Below are 20,909 nucleotides of genomic sequence, written 5' to 3'. Positions count from 1 at the left end.
GTTTGTATTTTATATATAATTTTTATAAGTAAACTTTTTTATAGGACACTTTTTTGTTAATTTCTATAGATTTTTAGATATATATATATATATATTATCATTTTTGTTTTAATATGTATTTTATATAATTAATAATTAATTTACATTTATATTAAAAATTATTTGACATTTAACGATACAATGCAGTACCACATCTTATCCAATGTGCAACGCATATATTTGTTTTTAAAGGTACTGTCATTACATGCATATGTAACGTTTGTAATTGTTTGGGACGTGTAAGATTTGTATTTAATTTGTTTATATTATTTTCAATACAAATAGTGTATACAGGACATTTATAAATGTTTTCCAATATTGTTTCTTGTGTGATAAATTTAAGACACATGATGGGCATGTCATAACGATATCTACCAGGTATGCTGTTTATTAATATCTTGTCTTGTAAATCCCACTGCGCACCAATTAAATATAATCCATAAATGTAATAATGATCATTACATTTATCTTTTATTTCAGATGGATCATAGATTGTCAATATTTCAAAATCTCTATAAATATTTGTAATAGATAAATTATGTTTCTGAGAAAACATAAGTTTTGATATAGAAAGAAACATTTTGCAATATGTCAATGCGCCAAAATTAATTAAATAAGGATGCTCGTTTTCAATCCAATCTTTGATCAATTTTCTTTTCTTTATTAAATAATTAATGAATTCGGGAAGATTTGCAACCTCCATATTATTAGATACTTTTTTCCAGATATATGGAATTTGACCATTGTATATTAATTTCCATAATTCTTCTAGATAATTACTCAATATTATGTCACCGTTAAACGCCGATCTCAAATCTGTCAAGGTTCCTTTTATTTCGATTAACGTTTTATTAATTAATTCTATTTCATATATTAAAACAATATTCAACGGATTTGAAAATGTAGAATGATAAATATTTTCTATGTTTTCAATGACAGATATATTTGATATTTCAGTTTCGATGTTATCGATTATAATTAGTTCATCCACTTCAGTAAATTCATTGATCTTAGATGAAATAATAGAATTCATTAAAGACATATATGTAAAAAATTCATTAGTTTTTTTAGCATCTCTGATAGCGAGAGCATTTTCATCTGATCCAAAAACTTTGGAGGGATGATTTATCGACATATTTTTAATGTGTTTCATTATCTCATTGTATTCACATTTTCGAGGCAATAGATATTCCGGATTATTTGAAAAGAAGTGCTGAGAATAATTTGTTATATTATCATCACAATAATAACTTAATAGATGATTCAAACATCTTTGATCAAATTTGTTCATAATCTTACCACCATAATTACATTCACCAATAAAATATGATATAGCTTCGATTGATACATTTTCATGATTGTTTATTAAATCTTGTAATAGGAGAATAGATGTTTCGAAATCTGAATAATCAAAATTGTATGGAATATTCCAAGCTTGCATTCCAAAGTTATTCTTTTCTTTAACAACTATATGAAAGAAACATAATTGGTAAAGAAACTTTATAAATATTTTTTCTTTCCCAGGACAGCAGTCAAAAATATCTTTATTTTTTATAGACTTCAATTGAAAGGATCTCAATAAATTTTCTTTGATATTATTTGGATCGTCTAACGTTATCTTTACACAGTTTTGCAAAATACTTATAGGAAACTCATTAATGGAATAACTAGAGAGCCATAATCGAAAAGTTAAAGATGTGTTTGATGCATTCAAATTTTCACAAATCTTTTCTAATTGAAACAACCATGGAACAGCGAGATGACAATTCTGAAGGAATACCCATCCACCGTCTTCTTGAGCTTTTTTTATAAGAACTTCAGCTTTCTTTTGCTGTGTATCTTCCATAGAAAGAGATATGTATTTTGAAGAATAGCCGATGGTACTCGCGTAAGCGGAAAGAAAAGAAAGAGGTGAAGAGTAACTTGGTAAAATAAATAAAAGCGGACGAAGACAACTGGATTCTGCATATGATTGAGACATTGTATATTGAGACGAGTAATTAAACATTTTTCCTAAATAATTTTCAACGAAATATATGATATGATAAATAATTTTATCTGGCTTAGCAATTTTAGCTAATATTAATTTTTGATACGGCCCTAACTTTTTATCCCACGGATCTGGTAATGTTAAAGTTTCTACGAGATCCGAATTCCAGTATATTTTCCAGCTTACGTCGTTAGAAGAAATGTCTTGTGCGAGACCATTAAAATTAGATAAGTTATCATTGATATAACAAATTTTATTCCATGTCTTCATTGATAACCAAACTGGTACTTGAAACACATTTGAAATATTACAATATTCTATGTCTGTGAGAGAAAAGAAATGAATTTCTTTTTCTGTTGCTTGTTTATTGTCTAATAAAATTTTAGAACATAGTAAAAATGAATAAATAAGCTTATGTCTTTCGAACAAAGATCTACAAACGCTTGAATGAAGATTTTGAGCGAAAGAATACTTTAATAATTTTAATCGTTTTTCGAGAGAAATATTTTTATTCGATCCTTGAATGGAACGTGTGAATAATTGGATAAACCATGAGAACGAAAAACGATACATATGATCTAAATTTGATAATGCGTTAAGTGTCGTAAATAATCCAGCACAAAATTTAGTATATTGCGTGTAAGTACTTCGAACGATATTTATTTCGTTCTTCATAACTTCTGCTTGTTCCTGTTTTTTAATTATATTCAAAGAAAGAGTCTTGGAAGAGTCCAATATCTTGATAGCTTTTTCGTCTTCTATAATATTTGTACTGGTAGACGATAACGTACTTAAAATTTTATCTTCTTGCAACTTAAGAGCTTCTCTGTTAATAGTATCTTCTATCCAAATATTTTCAAATTGTTCTTGAAGTTCTAATTTTTCTTTTCTTATAATTATATTTAAGAGTTTATCTTGAAGAGCTTCGCAAGGAAGTGCAAAATCTATTACATTAAGTTTGCTATATACGTGAGGTGGATAATGTGGATTAGATAATCTTGTTGTAACGTACAATCTAAAATTGAGAGAATATTTGGTAATAATTTGACCAATTTTTAAATACCAATCATCTCCAATTTTATAAATATTTTTTAACAACACTGAATCTATAGCAACTTCAAGTTCTTCTCCAATATTTTCTAGTAAAATAGGATTACCGTGTTCAATATTATATCGTATGATCGACATGTAATCGGAATCTGTAAATTTAACTACTTTAAGACCATTCTTTTTCTCTATTTCTTTGATCCAATTATTAGCTTGGTTTTGAGAATCGATGAACAATGGCCATAGTTTAGAATTCTCCATAATAATAGCATTCTCTGTGGAAAATCTGTTTTTAGATAAACCAGAAAGGTACCACGAACTTATTTTTAATTCCACTCCGAGTATATTAACAAAGTCATAAGATTTTGAATATGGCAAGTTTAACATTTCTATAAGATTGATCCACTTTTTTATCATTTTATCACGACATTTGATGTTATACGGAGCCATGTAGGCTATTATTCCAGATGATAGTATCATATCTCCAGCTAGATTATCATAATTTAATTGAAGATTGTCTGCTAATTGTAACCAACGATCTTTTTCATTTCCTAGGCTTGCAATCAAGCTTTCTGCTTTCTGTAATTTCATTGTACAGTTATTCACTTCTTCCTCTAATTTTAATTTCTTCTGTAAAGTGTCTTGAAGATTACTGTTAAGTGTAGCTAATTTGATATTTAAATTAGAAAGAGTTTGACGTTTCTCATTTAAAAATGCTTCTGCTTCGTCGCACTCTTTCTGAGCTGCTGCCAATTTTTCTTTTTTTGGAGCTACCACTTTAGCAATTTCATTATAAGATACCATTGCTCTTACCCATTTACAGAGTCCTTCTGCAGCACTTGATGCTTTGGCAACAATATGAGGTACAAAATTTTTATCTGTCATATAAACATTTTTAATTATTTGTATTACTGCTGATGGTATATTATCTTTATTATAGTCTTTCAAATTTTGTAAGAAATTCATATCCCCTAAAATACGTTTACTTGGACCCCAATAATCCGTTATTTTTTTCCCACTAACAGGATCAACAATACGATCTGGTGTTACACCTAACATAACACAAACTGCAGCCATCACTAACTTAACGGTGTCAGGAGGATTTTTCATGGCTTTCACTAAAGTAATATCAGTAGGTTTTAATGTGTTTAAAGCTACAACAGCGTCTTCGAGAATAGGAATAGCTACAGCAAGATCAGCTTCACATTCAGATTTTAATACTGCAGCAATCTCTGCTTTTTTATTAGCAATACCTTCTTCTTTTTTAATAAGAATCGTAGCCTTCTCTACAGTTAAATTTTCTTGTTTAACTTCTTTCATTGTCGTGATAGTTCTTTGTGCAGATAGTTCTAATTCAGGTTTTAGAATCGTTAACGTTGTACTCATTTTTTCAACTTGTTGCGCTGCTATTTCAAGTTGTTCCAATCCCATCATATATCTGTTTCTAGTAGTAATAATTTGTTCTTGTTTCTTGGTCATTAAATGTTTATATAATTTTGTGGTGTGTAAAAAAGCTGAATTCGTAACGTAAGTTGGTATTCCATTATCATTTAAATACATTAAGCTATTTATTTTTGCATCATTATGAAATTGAATGCAAGCTTTTATTACACTATCTTTTATGTTCTTTGGAATATCTATAATTTCTATATGAATTTTAGCTATTTCAACAAGAGCATCTTCTGGCCATGTATCATAATAATTGATTGTACAGTATTTGATTAAATTAGGATATAAATAAAAATATTTTCTCATTGTATTATTGATCGGACTGAAGCCAAGTACAAAATGCAAATTATTTTTACATTGTTCTATAAAGTAATCCATTACAGCAGAAATATTTATTTCTGCATTTGAATCTCCTTTTTGAGCATGTATACGCATCGCCGCTATAATACTGAGTTTCTCTTCGGTTGAAAATAAATCTGGTATTTCCCCGGTATTTAATAAACTGTTAATATCTTGAAGAAATGTGTTCTTCATTTGTCTTTCTGTGAGATAGAATGTACAATTTTGTTGAGATTCTCCACAAGTACGTAATATCTTTTTTAAATCATCTTTCCAAATATTAAAATTATAATACGAGTCCATGGTAGATTCAAAGAAATTTTGCTCTTGAATATAAGCAGCAAGTTTAGTTATGGATTTTTTACCAGATCTAATGGTTGAAATAATAATTGCATTTCCACCGGGCATTGCCAATATTCTACAAATTTCTACCAAATATATCAACATTTGTTGTGTTATTACAATATCGATCTTTTCGTTATTAATATTATTATAATTATTCATGTAAGATACAATAGCATCTTTCAATACTTCTAAAGAATTGATTTCTTCATATTTTTTATATTTCGATGAAGTTTCATCCAATTCTATAAAATTACCGAATAAAAGATATTTCAAACTATCCTTAGTAATTTTATCCTCAAATTTTGGTAAATGATCAAAAGCAGACTCAAATGAATCTTTGAAATATTTTTTCACTGCTTCTTTTATACTTTGATATAAAATTTCTTTATCGTCGTTATCTGAAATTCGATCACCGAATACACGCAGCGTTTCGTGTACCCACAAACGAATGAATACAATTTTGGCATCAACTGATTCTTTTTGGATAAGACTACAACCGCTTATAACTTTGTATATGTCTCTGATATTAAATAAATACTGTACTTTGGTAGGTATCGGACGCAAGATATTAAATATTGAATTGTAAACATCAATTGTAGCATTTGTTATACTTGTTACATAATTTAATACGTCTGTACTAAAAAGATTATTTTTTAAATTAGTTAAAAGCATATTAGAGAATATTTTATATATATTATCCGTCGTAAGTTCAGGAAATGTGTAAACATTAAAATGTCTCATGAATCTAGGACAAATATTATGCTTTTTATAACCAGTAGTTATTGTTAATAAAAAGTTAATATTTGTGACAAAGATTTTATCAAATATCTTTGTATCATACCAATATCCGTTATTAAAATATTGTCGTATTAATTCTAGTACTGAGCTAGAATTGATATTAGTGTCGGTATTTAGATTAAAATCATCAATTAAGTTTATACAACATTTACCTTCTGGTAAGCCATAACATTTTTTTTATCCTACTCAAGTAAGACAAAAACAAATTCTTTGCTTTCTCTGCAGTTACAAGAGAAGAATAATTAAAAGTGTTTGTTAAATATTTGTGTTTTGATAATTTATATTTTAATAAATTCTGTAAAAGAACAGTTTTACCTGTTGTACCATTACTGCAAATAATAAAAGCTTTGCAATATTTGATATGTGTAAGAAATAAACGACCGAACTTAATAGAATTAAGAGTTGGAACATATTTTTGATCAAAGTTACACATATCTGTTATCATTTCAGTTTTCAATAAATCATTATAGTGTTTCCAGTTACCAACACCTTTAAAAGTATACAAATTATCTTGTATTAATCCTTCAGTAGGCAAAGCAATATCATAATGTTTAATATCTTCTGGACATGGATATTCACTGTGAGAATTATTCCAAAGCGTTACGCAAAATTCATTAAATTTTACTTGGAAATCTGTAGATGAATTTCCACCAAAAACCCATGCCAAAGATAATATTAAAGCTGCTTGCGACCAAATAACAAAATGATCTAAATTTTCATTTCTTTCCAACAGTTCGTTACAAGCTTCTGTTAAATACATTTCAAACAAACTTAACGTTGATCTTACAAGATGTAATTCTCCTACAATAATTGTCATCGAGCAATTCAAACGTAAAAATTGAAGACAAGCGTCTAAAGACCAACTTAATAACGAATACATAATTTTCTCATACTTATTATACATTTGATTTTGTTTGATATGAGATAATATGTACGGTTTCCATCCGATAGATTGTGATTCAATATAAATAATACCACAGTGTGATACAATAACAGGAGAAACGTTAGATAAATCCATAGTTTCAAATATTAGAAACATCGTTTGTGTCATTGAAATCCTTTCTCCAGAAATTAAATGAAGGAATTTATTACTATCTATTACTGTATACAAATTTTCAACCCATATGTCGCTCAATGATCCATCAAATATCAACCACTTCTTATCTGATGAATTACTTGCTGCAAAAGTACGAAATATTTTAGTGCATAAACCATCCTCCCATAAATTCAATTCTTTATTGTATTGACCAAATAATTGATTGCTGTTGATAATTCCTGGATTTATCATTTCTAATGTAATTTTTGCACCATTATCATCTTTCCATTTATGTAGTAGTGTAAAAGTATCAGCCATAACATGTAACATTTCTGTTTTTCCAGTAAGAGGACCACCAACAAGTATGAGAGCATGTTGAACATGCATTAATTCAAACATTTGTAAACATTTTAATTTCAATATTTCGTGAAAATCCAATGATCTTGATTCGCATACATTTTCTAGTGCTATTAATATTTTATTATAATTCAGAGACGGTAATTTAGTATTAGGAAATATACTATGTATTATATTCTGAAATATTATTATATCTTCGCTAGAAAATGTTGGTAAAATTACATCGATTACCGAACGAAGTAATAAAATATTTTCATCTTCAGTTTGAAAATGAATTTTTAACATCCTTGCAGTTTTAATAACTATTTTCACTGAGGACAAATCAAATTTATAATGTGGTCTATCTAATAATTGATCCGATAATAATTTATAGATCAAAACCAATTTAGCTGCAAGTTCTTTTCCATTGGAAAAACCAGATGCTAAGAGTTCTATTTCTATTATTTGCTTGAGATCTGGTTTTACCATAGAAATAGTGCGAAAAAGTATTTTCAAATTATCCGATAATTCGTAATATTTGTTGCATTGGACATTCATAATAATACAAATGTTTCCATTTGGATTTAAATTTAATTTGGTTCCTTCGAGCATAACTGATTTTAAATTTGTGGATATTACTTGATGAATATTCACGATTGTTTGCGTAACTGCAGATAGTACAGTTAATTCTAATTTATCTAAATTTTTCAAGCAAATCCATGTCCCACAAGAAATAAGTCCTTTCAATACATTCAGTATTGATTTATAAGTAAATCCTTCATTCGTGTTTAATATGTAATAAGGCATTGCAAGAGAATTGATTAAATATTTAATAGTTTCCATTTTTCCAGTGGCCACAGATCCAATAATAGCTCCGAATAAATGATAGTTATAAGCTTCCATCAAGGTACGAAGACATCTATCAGTTAATGGCGTATTCACTAAATATTGCTCATAATAATTGTATTCGTAACCATAATTTATTGTAGTATTATATAATGAAATTTTAATTTCATTTTCAATCCAATAATATCGCATTTGTGCCAACCAGTTAAAATCTGAAGAAGAACAAACATTTTTTTCTAGCAATAATCTTATAATTTCTTCGTGATTAGCTGTTATTATTATTAATGACATTAACAGTTTCTTTTCTTTATGTATTATATTACTTTTCATTCGACCAGCCAAGCTCGCCAATAATTCAGTATATTTCTTATTAATTGTTTTTAGTAATAACAAATTAAAAGGTGAATAACAATTTTGGACCAGACTGGTCCAATAAATGCGAGAAATACAAATGATTACCATACTTGGTACATTTGTAATCCAATCGCATAGATCCTTTTCTTCAAAATGTAAATAGCATTGCTGCAAATTCTCATAAATTGTATTTTTTAATACTTTTTGTAAAGTAGATAACCATTTTTCTTCACCGCTAAGTATTGCAATATTTGTATTAAGTTGAAGAGTCTCGTTACAGTTTCCTAAAATGGAATAAATATTACAGTTTGTTTTATCGAATTGTAATTTATTGATACCAGGAAAACATTTTTGTAAACATAATTGTAATTTATTTATATCATCCAACTCAAATAATATATTTTGAATTTCTATATCTGATAGAAAAAAGAATCTTTCAAAATCTAATCTTTTATTATCAATATAATTCTGAACTCTTTTCATTATCTGATCCATTTTAATATTCGACTCTTGTAAATTATTTAATATATCATAATCATTCTGAAAAGTATGGAAATTAGGATTTTCTGATATTTTTTTCTTAATATTTTCTAATATTTTGTTTACTTCTCTGTACAAAGAAGTTTCTTGGAATAAATCATTTTCTGTTGCTTGGCAATAAAATATCGAACTTACAGAAATTTTACATTTCTGTATATCGAACCAAAGTATTATTATCTCTTGAATCTTTTTAAGAGAAATATGAAAATTTTTAAGAGACGTAGATATTGATTCAATAAAATGAGAAGCTCTCATTTCTTCTATTTTAAGAAAATGATCTTCTAAAAGACTTTCTATATCATCTTGCTGTTTAAATACAAATAATTTTGTTTCTTTATTATAAATAATTTCAAATGAAATCGTATACCACATCTGCTGCATTTCTGATAGTTGTTGATGTAGACAAAGTTCTTTGGTAGCCTTTGTACTAATAATTTCATATTTCTCTATATTTTCTATTAAATTAAAATTAATAATTTTCTGAAGTGTTGTACCAGCATGTGGAGTAAGATCAAATTGTGATATCATAGACATTTCTTTCCAATGTTGTTGTTTGAGCGCAGGATTGCATATGCAAATAACAAGCGGTAAATATACTTTAAATTGTTGAATATCGTTGATCGCTTGCCAAGATAATTTCAAAGGAGCAGGTTGTTGCATTGGATCGGGATCATCTGTTATTCCAGAAAATTTAAATGATTTATTAGATGTAACATCCATTTTGATTCGTGACTTGAATTGTTTATTCATCTCCGTGATATTTGTTAAATAATCTAAAGTCTTTTCCTTAATCACATCAGGACTCAAATATTCAAAAGGTCCATTCAACCATATAGAATTATCTCTCTGCCATTGACGAATGATATTAACAAGAGAATAAAATGGATAAACAATCTCTTTTAATTCGATGACTCTTGGAAATTCAGTTTCTGGGAATTTAAAAAATGATTCTTCTGCATTTATCGTAATTACTTGATCCTCTATTTCTTTGACTTTTTTAATAAGATCGTCGTAATGTTCAGAATATTCTTGAACTTTCTTAATATCATCCATGTTATCTAAAATAACAAGATGTGGAAACAGATCATCTACTTGGATGTTTAAAGTACTTATTCGTTTCTGTAAATCATCTTCAAAATCATTTTTAATAGCTTCGCACATGATATTGCTTTGTGCAAATATCGGTTGTATTAAATTCAACCATAAAATAGTATCTCTATTTATTTTCATATGTTTATACGTTAACGTTGTTATTTCTAAAAGTACACTTAACATTTCTACAGATTTATGTATCCTTTCTTCTAATTCTTTCACCAATACTTTAGAATCGTGCATCATATAGTCGATTAATTTAGTTAATCTCTTTGCATCTTTAGGTACATTTAAAGCCTTCATTTTAAGATTTTCAAATTCAGAACAAATTAGTTGATTATATGTAAGGTGATAATTCATCAATTCCTTCGTAAGCATATCAATTATTTCAGAACAATATTCAATTAATGCTTCTTTTGCAGGTTGTTGATTCAATTGACCTACGTCATAATATACGTTTGTTACCATTGATTTTGCGATATTATGATACATGTTATATTTTTTTATTTCACCAAGATAGACATCGAAATCAAGTTTTTGTGAAATTAACAATCGAATTTTGTCTTTTACATTTGTACCATCGCATATGATACCAAATTGATTAACAATGGTATTAAGATCATTCATTATCGGTCTAAGCATATCTTCCAATGTCATCTGCAATTTATTATAAGAACTTTGAATAAACCATTGTGGTAACTTGATTTTAATGTATTCATAATTTGTATTTATTTTAAAACATTTCTCAAATGGAGTCAATTCTTGAGCAATATTTTCGATATTGGAAAGAATATCGTTGAATGCATCAAACAAATCTTTCAAATTAGGTTTCAAAGTAATCCTATTGTTTTGGTATACAAGCTTTATTTCAAGCTGCGGTCAGCTGTATTTATTCTCCATAAAATTAATTATATTATCTATCGATTTAATCATTATTAATATAATCTGTTGCGTGAATACATTAGTTACGCACTGTAAAAAATGTATCAAACGTTTCATAGGCATATTTTTTAATGTTTTTGCATTCGCTATAGCTTCATAAGTTTCATTGTAAAAATTACTCGTTATAAACAAAGAATTCCTGTTAATATCCTTGTTACAAATACTTTGCAATTGAAATAAAGTTATTTGACAGCGTTGATACTTCTTAAGATCACAAATAATATTAGGAAGTTTCAATTGTGCTCCTTTAATAATATTCCTAATTATTTCATGAGAAAGAAAATATCTTTTTATAAGAAAATTTCGATTCCTTTCAAATCTTACATTAAATAATTTAAAATTGTCAAAATGAGTTGTCAATTTTTCATAATTATCCTTTTCAAGGTACACAACATTTTTAATACCAAAACTTTCTTTTTTTTCATATGTATAATCTCAATTTCATGAAAAATACGATTTATCAATTTAGAATATTTTTTTCGATGTTTTTTAGGTATCAAAATTAATATATTATTTTTTAACTCTTTAGGAAAATGATCCATTGTTTAAAAACAGTAATACACTCACAACTACAATAAAATATACTTGTTTGTTACCATAGATACTCCTTCTCCTTCTCCTTCTCCTCCTTCTCCTTTCATCATTATTCATTATCTAACCTTAAAATTCTATTTTACATTGTTACAATTAATTTCATGATCAAACAATAGAAATTAAATATAATTGACGAATGAAGATTAGTTTATTACAGTTTTTCAATTTTATTACATTTTCACTTATTTGTAATTTAGAATGAAGAAAAATATTGTCAAATAAAGTCACCATGTTGTGACGTTATATGAAAGCTGCGCAAATTTATTGAAAATATACTGCATATCTATTAAGATATATGTATATATATGTATGCACTGAGGTTACATTATGTATGCATGTGTATATAAAGATATGTGTATGTGTGTGTGATATTAACAAGTGGCTGTTACAAGCTCAGTTAGTATGCGCGACGCAAATCGTTTGAAGAACATAACAAAGTTCATAAACGTGTTTTAAAAAGCACGTTAATTTATTACAAAAACAATGTAACATATAGATAATATTATTCAAGGTAATTTTAATGATCATTGATATTTTACTTTTTTATCTTGATAACATTCTCAATACATTTATGTTGAACGGATCATATTGATATGTAATCAATTTTATATGATAATCATTTTTTCATATTTGATTTTTATTCATTAATAATAAATTTTGCGTACTACTCATGCTGCTTAAGAGATATGGACCCAGGTATAATTTAACACAATTAGATCTTCTGGACGTAATAAGATATTGTTGATTGATAGTTTGTATCATAATTATTACAATTATCCTCATGTTATATCATAATAATCAATGACGAATGGTTAATAATAAATATATGAATTTTAAAAGGATTGTATGTTTTTAGAAAGTATAGGGAAAGAAACAATTGTAAAAGTAACTGATTGGTTACGTGGAATGTGGGAAATGAGACGTCGTAATAGCCCGGTTCAACAATGGGTCGACTCAATACCCTCGCCTTTAAAATCAAATCTACCTGTTTCGATAGACGTTAAGCCTAGCACTTCTGCAACACCAACGCCAGCTAAAGACATTCCGCTTTTGAAAGGCAACTATTCAAAGCTACCGACAATGACTGTATCAGCTCCTATCAACGTGCCTAGCACACCAGCAATCAATAATATGTCTAGAATACCTAGGTAAATATTTAAACAATTGTTTTGCGAACGTATTTAAAGCATGAAACTTTCCAATAAAAATTGTTGTTGTTCAAGTTTGTATAGATATAAAAATAATGTATTTGTATTATAGTTCTCTTCCTCATGCTAGACTTGCACGAGATCAGAGTTTTCAATCGGACAGTAGTCATTGCAGTAGTATAGAAAGTTTGTTAGAACTGAGAAAAGCAGATCCCGAAGCTGTTTTATTTAGTCTTGGATTCGGAGGTTGTTCCAATAGTCCTCAAGAAAGCGGCCCGTTGTCTCGTATACCTAAAAGGTTCTTACAGCCATCTAAATTAAAAGGAATTGCTATTAATGACTTTGTTAAACAACAACAAGAAACAAGCGAATCTTTTGATTCCGTATCTTTAGGATATAGGGGTCTAACAGGTAAGCTAAAATTTTGTTGTGTATATACCTTTGTAGATAAATTATATGTTACAATCCTTAATAGGATGAACCTACAATATTATCCAAAAGTTATAATAGAAAAAAAACTTAATATAATATTGTAGCGTTGTACTATGTAACTAATACTTTATAGGAAGCGATGGCACATTAAGTATGAATACAAGTATTTTACATCGCAGACATTCTGGGTCCAGCACATTTGTAAGTTTAATAAATGCAATGTGCAATTACACTTATTTGTTGCAAAAAAGAAAAAAATGAAAAAATGTTTTTTTAGTTTGTTGTACACCAACATTTAAGCATGTGATTTATAGTTATTACTTACTTTTTTCTTTGTAAGGTATATTAATATTATAGATTCTATGTGCATATTATTTTATGTGCAAGTTTTTTTGTTACGTGTGTGTTTATAATTAAATGAAGCTTATTTTATATAATTTTGTTAATAAATATTTGAAAATGCATGAGTTTAAATCTATAGGAATACCTACACGTGATAGAAATATTTATAAGAAATCATTTAATTATTAACATTTGCAAGATAGGTACAATTACACACAAATAAATTGTTTACAACTGAAAGATGCCATTCGAAAAATAATAGTTCCAAATGAATGGAATATTTGCTTTGTTTTTTATTAATTAAATAGAATTAATAATTTGATATATTATTATTAATGTATTCTATTTAAATATCTTTTACTAATTATGTTCTGTGATATTTTATAAGGTTCGCCATATGTAGCACCATCTGAAATAGTCCAAAAAATCATGGAACGATTGCGCGAACATGAGTCACATGAAATGGATGCATGTGCAATATACAATGCTTATGAACAATCCAACAAGATGTATCCGCAATCTAGACATTCCGTATTATCGCCAGACAACAGACAATTTTTGGAGCAGCCACGGTCAAAAAGTCCTGATATGCGCAATAAGCGTATGATTATTGGTAAGATTAATTATATTAATGTATCATAATCTTCTTTAAATTATTTCCTACTTCATATTATTATACACATTTAAGGACAAAAGTCTTTTGCTTTTGGACACAATGGAGATTTAATTGAAATATGCGTACCAAATGCAAAAGAAATATCCAACGAAAAAGAGGATAATTATTGTACTATTAACGATATTTCTAAATTAAGAGAATTAAAGGGAATTCATATGAAGACAGAAAAATCATCCACTAAAAAATTAGATGATGAATCTATTAAAAGAAAGTTATCCGATCAATTTAACGATAGTACGGAATCTTATGAAACCGACGAATCAGTGTCGCAGCCAAGTAATTACTTCAATGACCAAATAAATGTTAATATGAAATGTAAAGTAGAAGATAAAGAAAAGTCCAAATCGATAGCTACTATAACTGAAAAAGACGATGACATTCCTTTTAAATATGGTGGTATTCGACGTGCTAGCGAAGGATTCGACGAAGTTAGTTTAGGAGAGAATAATTTCATTCCAGATGGTAGAAGATTTAGTGATAGTATAATTATTAAAAATCAGATTAACGAAGGCCTACTAAATAGAAGAAAAAGTTTAAAACGTCAAGCAAGAGTAAATGAGTTTGATGGCGATAATTTCTATAGTTCCAGTCCAATAGTATTTAAAGATAAAATCGTACAAGATAAAACATCTGAATCTGACTTGACACCCGACTTATATGCAACATCTAAAAAGATAACAAACATTAAAGAATTAAATTTAGAATCTACCCAAGAAGTCGAGTGTTTGAGTCAAGAAAAAGTCAACGAAACTTATGGTCCATTTAAAAGTTACAAATACGCCCCAAGTGTAAGCACAAATACCTCAAGTACATCATCATCTACAACGAGTGTATTAAAACCAACAAAAGGTACTAAATGTTGTAAAAAGAAAAATCCAGCCTGCGATTGCAAAGAAAAGTTAGATTCAATTTATAAAGCTGAAGACATGCACGGGGAATGTTACTGTCAATTCGATGACAGCAAATGTTGGGAGAAAGTAGAAAAAATAATGGAAGAAAATAAAAAGTTAGAAGATATCGTAGCTAAGAGCAGAATAGAAATGGCAGAAATCCGTGACATGTTAAATAGCGTTTTATCCGTTAGAATGGAACCTGGTTTTTAATATAGAATCATTGGAAAAGCTACTTAAATGAATTTTCAGAAAGTATTAATGATTTAATAGATGCTATTTACTTAACCGCATTAAAAACAACAAATAACATATATAGAAAGCTATCTAAGATATCATTTTTAAACGCTTTTTTCTAAATACTTTTTAAAAATCTTTTACTTACAAGATAATAGAAATAAGAGCCTACAATCATCTAATAGAGAAATAACTAAGATAACATTAGTTTGCTAAAAAAAAATTAGTTAAAATGGCAGCAATAAATATAATAAAAAGAAATCTCATTATATAGAAAAATATTATAAGTCTACAGTGGGTGATTATTTAAAAAACAGTTTGGACTGTGAATAAATCGGATAACAAATACGTATTCTGATAACGAGCGACTTCACAGAACAAACACAAGAAGAAGTAAAACTTAATTGATGATTGGTTAGTGAATATTATCTTTGAACAGATTATGTTCGTTAACCGTTCACCTACTATTACATTAGCTTACTTGTATGTGTATAAATCTATATACACATACATATTATGTGAATATATATTTACATTAATATCTTTTAAAAGAAAAAAGATATTTTTTTGATATTGATTAGAATACAAACACGACATACAGTAGTGTTTTATTTTTTAAAACGTAATTATTTTTTAATACGGAACTATGGGTAAATACAAAAAAAATACACTGCTTTATATTATCTAATATTTTGGAAATATGGACATTGTTAAATTGTTTTCTTAAGTCAAGAATTTAAAATGACAAACATGTCGATATATAAACATATCTATTTAAATATTTTTAATCGACACTGATAAATTATGATTTGTTTTGTTCTTCTTTTATTTCTATTAATTTTATTTAAGTTTATTTTTGTTGTTATTTAAAATATAAGCACAAAAGAATTTTATATAATATATATAATCTATTAGAAGATTTTAATGTCATGTTAATATAAAAAAGAAAAGGATAAGTTTAATATAACTGGAATATTAATTATATATAAAATAAAAATAAAAGGACCAAAAATTCTAGTCTTTTTACTAATTTTTCTTTAAACATACGATTTGAATTCGTGTTAAATTAATGGTACTATATATATATTTACGGTATTGCAAAGTAGTAATCTTTCTGTACGCTTTTTTTCTTTTAATATTCAAAACACACATTTGTTTACATTCATTTTATAATAATCTTACTTGGTGTATAATCTATTGGTTCAGTTAATGTCGTATTTGAGTTTATTTTTGTTGAAATTAAATTATATATATTTTATATTACGATTTTAATATGATATTATAAACGTAATTAAATTACGTTTCTATGCACATAATAAAATGTAATGTGATTAAACAGTTTTTATATTCACGCCTTATACTTGTTAGTAAGATTATGTAACTTTTATTCTATTCTACATCGACAATCAAAAATCATAAATTATTGAGTAATATTTTAAGAACTGTGTATGTGCAAGAATCATTTTCTTGATTCATCTAGCAATATTTACATTCTTATGTTTAATAGTATTGGAAAACATGATATAATATGTCATTTTCTATATTTTTACACGAAAAAACGGCATAAATTACATAACATTATTTATTTTATTATTAAGATACTACGGGGACTCATGATAAGATATTAAGTACACAATATTTAAATGTTTTTGCAAAATTTATATCTTTATCGATGTTTTTATTTTATTTTTTTTTTATAAATACCAATTTTGCTTTTTTCAATGAAAGAGATAATTAATTAATTATATATATATATATAATTAAATCAAGATTAATAGTAAATGCTATTTTCTTTCTATAGAAAAAATTCAATGTATCTTTTTACAGATAATTTTTTCCTGCAATTTGTTCTGTAATTTTAGTTATATAACTTGATCGGTTTATTTAATAAAGAACAAAATATACAGAAATTATGATAAAATAATTTATCCAATTTTAATTTAGGTAATATGAAATAAGATAAACGACGTATGTAAAGCATTATAAAGAAAAATTATAAAAAAGTTATAATGTATAAATTATGGGAAAACTGAATAAAGGTCAACCAAAAGGTATTTCCTTCTTATAATTCACTTCTTTTTACTATATGTCAGCTTATAGTTTGCTTCCCTAAGAATGTTTTTGTTAATTATCATAAAATTATGATTTTGTTTTTATCAATGAACTTTGCAAGTTTATTGATAAATTTTCAAATTTTTTCAATCGATTGAAAATAATTGTTAATGCCAATATACATTGATAAAATATGTGGCTCAGTGTTAATATATTACATTTATTATAGTCTGTGCATGTTAACACAAAAACTAATATTGGAACGAATAAAGATTAAATTTTATGAATGATAGACGGAAAAGCGTTCCTTCAAAAAATTTCATTTTACAGAAGATATTCTAGTAGCATGTTAATTAAATTGGGCCACAATGTGTGAAATAATGAAAATATAATAGAAGAAACTAATGATGAGGTTCGTTTGCTTAAGTAGCACCTTGTAATTTGGGTGAAAAACAAAACTGGACTATTCAATTACCGGATGATGTTTTTCTTTATTTATATTAAATTAATTAAAGTAGACGACTATTGAGTTAAAAAATTTTTTTTTTTAATAATGAATGAATTTCATTAATATTTAAAAAATAATCATGCTTTTCTAAAAACAAATGATACAAGTTATTATTAAACAATAATTTTCTTGTTATAGGCATTAAAATCCTCATTTTTTAGTTTTTTTACATATAATATTATCAAACATTTTTGATGAAATCGCAGATTTTCAGATAGAGTTATCTGCACTTGTTCATAGCAGCGCACATGGTATTTGGTAGAATCACATTCACTATACCTAAAACCATCCATTATGAAATAACATTGGATCCATGGTCCACCCAATCAAATTTAAATATGATCCTGCTAAATGACTGCTTCATGTTCGTGCATATATGTTATGTTTATACATAGAGCGTGATAATAACTGCCTTGCCAAAGTCTGCAGACAATATAAAATGTGCTATTACAGACTTGGGATATTGGCATGCATCATTTCATATTGACTGTAGTATTTAGGAGGATGACATCTATGACGCTTTCTGTATTTTCACTCATATGTATATGGGATGTAGAGGTATTCATCCTTATATACCATAAACCATATATAAACAAATAAGAGGCAAACTCAAACTACATTTAATCTTCTTTCTCCTCTCTAAAACAGAAATAAGATTCATTTATATATTTTAAATAAAATAAAGGTAATTTTTAATGATGTAGACAAATTTGAATAAACTAACTTTACAACTTCTTGCTGCTGCTGATCAAGGTGAAGTTCCACAATTGTTTCTGTTCTATTTTGCACTTTGAAAGTTACCTGTGCTGCTATATATTTGTCTTTGTTGCTGATCGACCACCCGGAATACTACAAATGTTAAATAATGTTAAGATTATGACTAACATTCATCGCCACGCAAAGATTGAGTGCATTTCTGATGGGGCCAAGATTTATGATGTATATATGAAATACGTGTTATGAATAAATGTCTTACGAATAACATATTTACAAATTATTAAAGAAAATCTATTTAAACTAAAAGGAGAACAACATCAGCTGAATTTTGGATTACATGACCCGAATGGAAACATAGCTGTTACCTAAATTTAGGTTACGTGGTGATCAACGTGCTAAAATGAAGCCTTAGATAATGTACATATTTAAGTAATAACTAAATCAATTTAAATAAAGATGCCTACCGTGGAGGTACTTTTGTACAATGTCTTTCCATCTTCTTTGAAAGGTAAAAACTTTTGCAGTAATGCTTTACCATCTATCCTCCATAATGTTGGATCTTTATGTATTCCTATGTCAGCTTTGGCGACGACAAATGCACCAGACTAAAAACAATATTAATATTATCAGACATTATATAAATAATAATGTTATTCTATATATTACATGTGCTACAATAAATTAAAACAGACTGTGTAATCTTTAGGTGTTTCTCCCGATGATTCGTTATAACTGTTATCATCAGAATCCTCTTCTTCATCTTCTTCCTTATCATCTTCCTCTTTCTTAGAACGTCTTTTTCTTTTTGGTTTTTTTTCTGCATCTGAATCTGATTCATCTTCTTCTTCTTCATCTTCTTCTTCATCCTCCTCTTCCTCGTCTTCCTCTTCCTCTTCCGAATGTTGTCTTTTTTTAGCTGCTTCTCTTTGTGGTCTCTTTTTTGTAGCACTCTACAAAAAAATAAAATAATCTTATATGAAATACACCTGGTCCCATTAATATTAAAATATACTAGTTACAAAGATGTTCTGTTAGCTAAGATTGATAAAAATAGTACACAAAATTAAAAACTATGATTAGAAAAGAAATATTTAATATGAGTAAATATTAAAATGGAAATATCAATATACTTATCGTGATAAATGACGACATTGGATTCGCGCGTTTAAAAAATTAACTGCCGGCGCCACTGACCGGCCGGCAATGATGGCCGCGTACAAACATAGTCAAAATATAGAAAACAAACGATTTTAACATAGAAAAATACGATCTATTAACATCACCGCCATTAGAGTATCGTTAAAATCGATCTTGCATATATTTGAATGAAAATGTAGACATTTTTTCAAATTATTATGAACACTATTAACCCCAACGCTTAAGTTTTAATTAAAAGAAGACATTATAAACTAGAATATTTCTATACGCATCTAATGTCTAGTTAAATACTTTCATTCAAGTATTTTATTCATCTCAGATCGTAAAGTTTATAATAATAATAATAGCTATATATAATTACAAATTCGAACAATTGAATATTTATTCTACGATAAAGTAATAAACTTATATCTGGAAAAATTCTAAATATAAATAACGATTAATTCAAGTGATGTTTTCTAAAAAGATTGAACAAAATATCTTTAGATAAATGTATGAGGATTGTTGGTGGAAATTGCTCGAACACAAATGACATGAATGTCGAATATTATTTTCTAATCGATAAGATTATTAGTTCGTATTAAAAGATATGGAAAATGAGAAAAATGTAATTATTCGAAAAAAAAGTTAAATTTGATTTGAGAAATGCATAGAAAAATAACAAGTTTATCCGGTAGCGTGGGTTTACCTCAGCTCCGGCTTCTGGAGTCCACTCTTCCTCGGATGCTCCTTCTACTTCTTCCGGATCGTCCGCCGAATATTCGTCCTCGTCCGACACATCCTTCGTTTTTTTCATATTGCTTTTACGCGAAATTTTCGTAAAAAATCCCGACGGGACTCAATCAACGAATAAAGAATAAACTTCGTACGTTAGGTGCGAACCGTTAAACGACGTGTACGTACACCGCAAACAATATGGCGTCGCGGCGGCACCGAGAAGCAATTTCACGCGCACCTCCTTCCGCGCATATCGGAAATTCAACTGTTTCCTTCATTCATCTC

General features: G+C 27.6%; 3 protein-coding genes across 8 annotated transcripts; 1 reads left to right on the top strand and 2 right to left on the bottom strand.

Moving 5' to 3' along the window:
* Positions 1 to 30: 30 nt before the first annotated feature.
* Positions 31 to 12,006, bottom strand: LOC107064937 (dynein axonemal heavy chain 7). Its single transcript, XM_089169890.1, is given in 3 exon segments — positions 31 to 6,185; positions 6,187 to 10,868; positions 11,750 to 12,006. Coding segments are annotated over 3 exon segments (10,746 nt in total). The 5' UTR covers positions 11,798 to 12,006; the 3' UTR covers positions 31 to 169.
* Positions 12,007 to 12,114: 108 nt separating this feature from the next.
* Positions 12,115 to 17,526, top strand: olf186-M (Ki-ras-induced actin-interacting protein-IP3R-interacting domain olf186-M). 6 transcript variants are annotated; one of them, XM_015318328.2, is made up of 6 exons: positions 12,120 to 12,258; positions 12,430 to 12,443; positions 12,604 to 12,895; positions 13,008 to 13,306; positions 14,058 to 14,282; positions 14,358 to 17,526. In XM_015318328.2, the coding sequence occupies exons 2-6, from the start codon at positions 12,434 to 12,436 to the stop codon at positions 15,446 to 15,448; spliced, it is 1,917 nt and encodes a 638-aa protein (XP_015173814.1). In that variant the 5' UTR covers positions 12,120 to 12,258; positions 12,430 to 12,433; the 3' UTR covers positions 15,449 to 17,526. The 6 variants fall into 6 exon arrangements, with proteins under 6 accessions (XP_089026020.1, XP_015173815.1, XP_015173814.1 ...); XM_089169893.1 differs by having other exon boundaries at positions 12,430 to 12,498; positions 12,588 to 12,895; XM_089169895.1 differs by having other exon boundaries at positions 12,121 to 12,258; positions 12,432 to 12,498.
* Positions 17,527 to 18,049: 523 nt separating this feature from the next.
* Positions 18,050 to 20,844, bottom strand: LOC107065073 (uncharacterized). The gene is made up of 5 exons (XM_015318392.2): positions 20,596 to 20,844; positions 19,442 to 19,699; positions 19,214 to 19,354; positions 18,757 to 18,881; positions 18,050 to 18,671 (listed from the first exon to the last, which is right to left on the bottom strand). The coding sequence occupies exons 1-5, from the start codon at positions 20,701 to 20,703 to the stop codon at positions 18,653 to 18,655; spliced, it is 651 nt and encodes a 216-aa protein (XP_015173878.1). The 5' UTR covers positions 20,704 to 20,844; the 3' UTR covers positions 18,050 to 18,652.
* Between the last annotated feature and the right edge of the window lie 65 nt (positions 20,845 to 20,909).

This window comes from Polistes dominula, unplaced genomic scaffold, assembly GCF_049000335.1.
Source record: "Polistes dominula isolate Pdom_NZ unplaced genomic scaffold, Pdom_raw_medaka contig_49, whole genome shotgun sequence".
NCBI lineage: Eukaryota > Metazoa > Arthropoda > Insecta > Hymenoptera > Vespidae > Polistes > Polistes dominula.
The sequence above is the reverse complement of the archived record's forward strand: the minus strand, read 5'-3'. Positions and strand labels throughout refer to the sequence as shown.

What these genes read in the sequence shown, in the direction of transcription:
- olf186-M (XM_089169894.1), top strand. Translation starts at nt 12,594, where the DNA reads ATGTTTTTAGAAAGTATAGGGAAAGAAACAATTGTAAAAGTAACTGAT. An exon ending in AATATGTCTAGAATACCTAG is followed by an intron (nt 12,896 to 13,007) that starts GTAAATATTTAA and finishes TTTGTATTATAG; the next exon opens with TTCTCTTCCTCATGCTAGAC. An exon ending in AGGATATAGGGGTCTAACAG is followed by an intron (nt 13,307 to 14,057) that starts GTAAGCTAAAAT and finishes ATATTTTATAAG; the next exon opens with GTTCGCCATATGTAGCACCA.
- LOC107065073 (XM_015318392.2), bottom strand. Translation starts at nt 20,703, where the DNA reads ATGAAAAAAACGAAGGATGTGTCGGACGAGGACGAATATTCGGCGGAC. An exon ending in CTCCAGAAGCCGGAGCTGAG is followed by an intron (nt 19,700 to 20,595) that starts GTAAACCCACGC and finishes ATTTTTTTGTAG; the next exon opens with AGTGCTACAAAAAAGAGACC. An exon ending in TGTACAAAAGTACCTCCACG is followed by an intron (nt 18,882 to 19,213) that starts GTAGGCATCTTT and finishes TAACATTTGTAG; the next exon opens with TATTCCGGGTGGTCGATCAG.